Source organism: Acinonyx jubatus, chromosome D1 (assembly GCF_027475565.1).
Source record: "Acinonyx jubatus isolate Ajub_Pintada_27869175 chromosome D1, VMU_Ajub_asm_v1.0, whole genome shotgun sequence".
Classification (NCBI taxonomy): domain Eukaryota; kingdom Metazoa; phylum Chordata; class Mammalia; order Carnivora; family Felidae; genus Acinonyx; species Acinonyx jubatus.
In genome coordinates, this window is record NC_069390.1 from 13,220,222 (window position 1) to 13,227,361 (window position 7,140).

The following is a 7,140-nucleotide window of genomic DNA, read 5'->3' on the forward strand; positions in this document are numbered from 1 at the left end:
TCAGGTAATGATTTTACAGTTTGTGAGTTTGAGTCCCACATCAGGCTCTATGCTGACAGTGCAGAGCCTGTTTGGGATTCTGTCTCTCCCTCTTTCTCTGCTCTTCCAATGCTTGCTCTCTCTCTCTCTCTTTCTCTATCAATCAATCATTTATCTATCTAATTAGTCAAGAGTGCAGTCTCTGGGATTAAATTAAAACCCTGGTTTCACCATTTAGTTATGTGGTTTGAGCAGATTGTTCAACTGCTCTGAGTTACATAATGTGAAAATAGGGATTACATGTTTTTCATAATCTGAAATGAGGATTATTTTGTTAAAGCTAATGAGATAATGTATTTTCTATATGTGGACATGTAGAAAGCCTATACTAATTTTAGTTAATAATAAGTCTGATTCTGTCTCCAGGCTTTTAATAAACTGTCTTACATAAAAGAAGAACATCCATGGCTTTTGTCCATGGAATGATGCTGTTGTAATTCCATTCTTCCATGAAATGATTTTCCAGGAGACTTATTCCCAGTGTTTGATTTTCTCCAGGTTCTTTTTTACAATTCTTAGGGCAAAGGTCTCATTTTTCTACCAATTTCTCTGCTTCTCTTTATGCTCACATCTGCCAGAAAATATGAAAACTCACAAGGATCAAGGAGGTACATTCCTCACCTTCTATTCTTTTATACATCATTGGATTACGGTGCTGGTGTTCACTGAAGTTACCTCAATCTCTGATCATCTGTGATGAAGTTTTGCAGAATAATTTGCCTCAAATATAAAGCTTATGTTCACTTATTAAATGGGCATTTCACCATTAAAATCACCTTTGCAGAATGACATCTGACAAAATGGCTTTGTGTTATAGTGTATTAAACTTTCTTGAAGAAAAATTAAAATTTGTGTTTAGAGAGTCCATAATATACTTTAAACTTTTCCTGGGAACAAGGCAGGGAATAGATGAAATGAAGGAATGAATTCTGCAATATGCTTTTAAAGTTATTTTGATCCCTGCCTGTGTCACCTACTAGAAAAGAGAAAAATCGACAAAAAGGTCATTGTAGATTTCTATAGTTTTAGACACAGATATTACATATTTTTACTGAGAGAAAAAAATGCATAGAGGAAGAAAGTGTACTGACCAGCTTTCAGCTAAATATTTGAGGGGCCCTTTGCACATCTAGGGTTTTCTGTCTGTGCAACTCCTTTTCTTCAGTGTCTTGTCCTGCAAACCCTGGTTTCCTTGGTCTGTCCAGATTTTCAGCTCCATTCCTTTAGAAAGTCTACTAACCTTTTTGCACTGTGGTCTGGAAACTTTCTTAAGGCAGAAGTCTAGGAAATTTTACAGCTCATTTGTTTGCTGCTTCTCAAGAATCATTGTCTTTTATAGCCTGATGCAAGTGTCTTGCAAACCATTAGTTTATGTATTTTGTTCACTTTTTCATGTTTCAGGTAGGAGGGTAAATCCAATCCCTGTTACTCCATCTTGGGAAGAAGTAGAAGTTCTGGAAGGGGCTTTTAACTGGATGAATAATACAAGCATTTTGGAGTTGTCCAAACTATATCGTATCCAAGCTACCTTGAGGTTTTATTTTATATCACCTGCCATGAAACGTAGATAGACTTTGTAGTCGGAAAGATCGAGATTTGCATCTTGAATCTAGCATCCAGTAGGTATGTGATCTTGGACAGCAACTGTAATTTCCCTCAACTTCCGTTTTATCTTTGATAGAAGGAGATGGAAAAAATTGACTTTAAACCCAGAAATCCAGGGGATTCTACGAAGTACTGGTTTTTTTTTTTTTTACGCCAAAATATAAGCAGTAGGTAGGGTGATGCTAAAATAAGTGAGAGTGAATCTATAGTTTATGGTTCCATGAAACACCCCAAAATAATGGGGTATATCTCTGTGTATTTTTTAGAAAAACTGTTAATAACGTACTGTTAGGTAAGTAAAGCATTTTGCAGAAAAATGTATATAGTATGTGAAGTGTTTTTTAATTAAAAATCTGTGTGTGTTTATGTGTGTGTGTGTGTGTGTGTGTGTGTGTGTGTGTGTTTGTGCGCGCGCGTGCTTATGTGAGGAAAACTCCATCTGGAAAAATATATGGCAAACTTAAGAAAGCTGAGGAATAAAAATAACTTTAAGACCAGCTATATTTTAAAAGATCATGGGCACATATTAGTTTCTTTTGCGGTAAGAAAATGAGTAACAAAGAGAAGCCAAATTCAAGAGAGGTAATAGATGCACGTGGCACAGTTCTCACCGTCAACACACAATAGCCAACCAACACCAGGAGCCCAGATGTAGACGGGCCTCCTTCACCTGCTGCAGTGAGGAAAACCACGTCGCATCTCAGAGCGCCCGGCGTGTTGGGTAAGAGGAAACTGGGAAGGACTTTTGAAGGATTTAGACCTGCGCTGGGTGATTCGATGAAGGATTTAGGAAGTGGACGCAAGTTCTGTTTTGAGTGTTACCAGGAATTTGATGATTAGACACTTTAGTAATTTATACCAGAAAGAGAGACATTAAAGTGGTTAGGGAAGGGATGTTTACTCCTTTTCGTTGGAAAGGGGAATATTTGAGTTCTTGTTCCTGTCACTTTTCAGACATCGTTGCAAGACTGGCCTTTTCTCTGTCTGAATTCATCTCACTTGTGGAGTGGCCTTGTCTTATTATTGCTTATATTCTGTAAAAGTTGTTCAGTTCAGCTGGGGACATCATGGCTAACATGTTAGCTGTCATCTCTCTCACCGTTTCATAATTTCTCAATATGATTGATAATTTCCTCTCTCCATTTACATTTTTACTTTGCTGAAGATAAGATGACTGTACCCACCCTTGGAGTTAATTATATTGGCACATTGGCTCTAACCCTATAGATTTTATTGTGGTTCCCCCCTGTCAAAATAATGCACAGCTGAACAGGAAAAATTCAATTTGATTTATTTACAGGGGATTTGTCTTTAGATTTCCACCCCCCCCCACCCCTCCCCCAGCTACTGCAGGCTTATGTTTAACCAAGTGTTTTCTCCACAAAAAGAGTGTATAGTTGAGGTATGGGAGTAAGTGTCTGTTCCCTCGAGTGTCTGTGCCTCTAGATGCTGAAACAGGATCAAAGAAAACAGTCTTTATTGGTTAGTTTTCTGCTGAAAGAGAGGAGTTTCCCAGAGGGGAAAGATTTCATGTTGCAAACCCTGGGAAACTTTTTGTTTGGTTTTGTTTTGGGAGACTTTTTACTGAGAGAGAGAGAGAGAGAGAGAGAGAGAGAGAGAGAGAGAGAGAGAAATGAGGGTATTTTTATAAAGACTGCCACACCTTAGTGCCAGGTACTATGATTTCTATTCTTTAGCTTACCTATTACTAACAAACAAGCAAACAAAAAAAAATCTCTTGAGATATGTATTGTTATGGGAAACAGGTTTGAAAGATGAAATAATTTGTAAAGGACAGTATTGGCAAGTGACAGGGTTGCGACATCAACTACATAGTAAACTATTTAAAATCTTGTGCTCTTAAATACTGCTTTCCAGTGGACCATGCAACTAAAGAAACACTCTGCATGTATAGATATTTATAGTTATCGGCCTCTGTCTAATGTTACTGAATCAATACTTCCAGGACTAAGCAATGATTATTTGCACTTTAAAAACTTTTCCTGGTCATTTGAATACTGCTGCCCACAGATTGGTTTTTAAAGACCACTAGTGTAGGCTACATACTCACAGAACTTACAGTTAGAAAGCTGTCAGTATTATTGTATTTTATCACCAGTTATTCATTCAATATTTATAGAATACCTACTGTGTCTAGGGCTCTATACCAGATGTTAAAAGGTCATAGAAAGACAATGGTATAAATGGTAGTGAGAGTCTTATAAGTAAGTAATTTATATAGGAAGTGATAAATAATAAATAAAGTGCTGTAGGTACTCAGTGGAAGAAAGAATTACCCCCAAGGGGTAGAAAGTTGGCAAGAAACAAAGGCTAGGCTGGGAAAACTTCAAGGAGAGACTGAGTCTTGAAATGGCAGTATGATTTGGGCATAGAGGTGTGTTTTGTTTCACATGGTATATATACCGATCAACCGTATGGCTTCCCTGCTTTGAAAAGTAAACTGCCATGTTATGAGAGGGGTTATGGAGAGGGCCACACAGAAAAGACTGTGGATAGCCTTTAAGAGCTGGGCGAAACCTCTGGCTGGCGGCCAGTAGGAAGGCAGGAATCTCAGTCTTACAACTGCAAGGAGATGAGTCCTGCCTATTACATTAAGGGGTTTGGAAACTGGATCCCCAGTTGAGCCTCAGTTCTCAGTCCTGGTTGACACCTTGATTGTAGCATCTCAGAGGATGTATTTAAGCAGTGTCCACATTCCTGACCCATAAAAGCATAAAATAATAATTGTGTTTTAAGCCCTTAAATTTGTAGAAACTTGCTATGTAGCAACAGATACAGATTTTGGAATCATAACAAATACGAATTTATTTCCCTACTGAACAATATTCACTTTCTTGGTCTTATCTTCCTAAACAATGCTGCAATTTAATATCTACTAAATATATGACCTTATAGACTGGAATTTCTATTTCCATAGATCAGTTTACACATCTGAAATTCTGAAATGAAGATGTTTCTTTGTTTGTTTAAAAAAGATACTGCCGGGGTGCCTGAGTGGCTCAGTTGGTTAAGCGTCCAACTTCAGCTCAGGTCATGATCTCATGGTCTGTGAGTTTGAACCCCGCTGCCCCCCCACCCCCCAAATCAGGGTCTGTGCCGACAGCTTGGAGCTGGAGCCTGCTTTGGATTCTATGTGTCCCTCTCTCTCTGTCCTTCCCCCACCTGCACTCTGTCTCTCTCTGTCTCTCTCTCTCTCTCTCTCTCTCTCTCTCAAAAATAAATTTAAAAACATAAAAAAAGATATTGCCAGATACTTCCTAGGGTGAAGTAACACTTCAATTTTCCATTCACAATGAATGAGAGCATGACTGCCCTTGTATCACAGCAATTAGTAAGTGTTATGATTCTTTTTCAGTTTTGCCAGTTACTTTAAACTGGTTATCTCACTGTTAAACTTTAATTTGCAGCTCAATATTAGAAAGATTGAGCAAATTTTCTTATGTTGCTTGGAAGTTTGGTTTTGATTTCTTAAAAACTGGCACTGTCAGTCTTGTTTACAAGTGTAAAAAATCAGAAATCAATGATCAAACCAGAAGCACTTCTTTGTAACCACTTTTAGGGCTTCCTTCACATCTTGGTTTCTCAGGCTGTAGATGAAGGGGTTTAACATGGGGATCATAATGCCATAAAACACAGAAGCCATTTTTTCTTGCTCTTGAGACTCATTGGTCCCATGGTGCAGATACATGTAAGACAGAGTCCCATAGAAAACAGTGACTGCTGTCAGGTGGGAGGCACATGTGGAGAAGGCTTTTTTCTTCCCTGCAATGGAAGATATCTTCAGGATGGTAGCCAGGATATATATGTAGGAAAAGATGACAACCAGCACAGTGAACATTAGGTTAAACCCCACAAAGACAGTTAGCAGCATGATGTTGAAGTCAATGTTGGAACAAGAGAGAGCCAAAATTGGGGGCTCATCACAGAAGAAGTGGTTAATTTTATTGGATTTGCAAAAGTTCAGTGAAAAAGTAAAACTTGTGTTTACAGAGGCATTTAGAAAACCTATGAAGTATGAGCCAAATAGGAGTTGAATGCAGACTCTCTGGGACATGACTATTGGATAGCGGAGTGGATTGCAGATGGCGACATACCGGTCCACTGCCATTGCAGCCAAGATGTAACAGTCAATCGTTGCAAAAGCACCATAGACTAGTAATTGCACCATACACCCTATGAATGAGATGGATTGCTCTGTTTGTACAAAGTTTTGCAGCATTTTGGGAGTGATAGCAGAGGTGTAGCAGAGATCAACAAATGCCAAGTGTTGGAGGAAAAAATACATCGGGGTATGAAGGCAAGAATCAATCTTGATGAGTAGGATCATTCCAATATTGCCCACTAGGATGGCCACGTAGATCACTAGAAATACTATGAAGAGAATATGCCACGACTTGCGTTGACCAGCAAATCCCAGGAGAATGAACTCACTTATTTCAGTGCCATTGTTTTGTTCCATGGCTAGCAAAGATTAAGTATCAGCTGGAAAGGTGTAAAGAAAGAAGAGCAGAGAAAGCTAAGACCTTGTGGTCCTTTAACTAATTTTGGAATTGGCAATGGTATAATATTTGGTTTCACAATGGAGTCAGAGGATATTTTCTGTGAGACAATTGACTCACATTTAAAGTCTATAACTTGACATCTGACTTTAGATAATTTAGATCTATGTTTTGGGAAAATTGCCATGGATCAGTTTCTTTGTTATGAGAGTGAAAACTGACTCTTTAATTATACTAAGAATTTAAGCTTTTGTTCAATATATTTCTTAAATCTATTAATTAGGGGACATATGAAAACATACTTTTAAAAATTAAGCTTTCTTTTATGCTGTATACATTTTAATTCATAAATCCCATTTTACATAAATTATTATGTATGAAAATCTTGATTTACCCATAAATTTCTATATGATTTTGCTTTAATTTTTTTCTGTATTCTCACCTTACTCTTTCTGTCTCCTTACTAATTCTGCTCCCTCTATTATCATGGACTCATGCCCAAGTAGAGTCTTTTATGGAAGTGTTTATCAAGTTATCTATGGTAAAGGACCATTTTCTTTGTAAAATTTGTAATATGTCATGGATCAATATTGTTGCATATAGCAATAAAAATTATTAGCATTGTCAGAATTCTGTAATAGTTTTAGATGCTTAGTCTCACTTTCAATTCTTATTACATCATTGAGTGGAAACAGAGAGTCCAGGACCTGGGGTGCTGGTCCAGGGACCACACATTGAGTAACATTACTCTATGGTGTCCATCTATCATAATTTACCTATGTGCTTTCCTAACAATGGGTAGTCGGCCACCTACAACTTGTTTCCACCACAAATAACTCAGTGTTTTTTATTTCCACTGTATGTCCACTACAAATAACTAAATTTTTCTAGGAACAAAAAATGTTGACTCTTAGAGTATGCATGTATTTATTTTGACCAAGTTTTCCAGATCACATTGCATAATGGAGGCACCAGT

At 37.7% G+C, this 7,140-nt stretch overlaps 1 protein-coding gene across 1 annotated transcript; it reads right to left on the reverse strand.

Moving 5' to 3' along the window:
• Positions 1-5,161: 5,161 nt before the first annotated feature.
• LOC106979542 (putative olfactory receptor 5AK3) lies at positions 5,162-6,124 on the reverse strand. Its single transcript, XM_015077428.3, has one exon. It carries the CDS (start codon positions 6,122-6,124, stop codon positions 5,183-5,185), a length of 942 nt encoding a protein of 313 aa, XP_014932914.1. The 3' UTR covers positions 5,162-5,182.
• Positions 6,125-7,140: the final 1,016 nt, after the last annotated feature.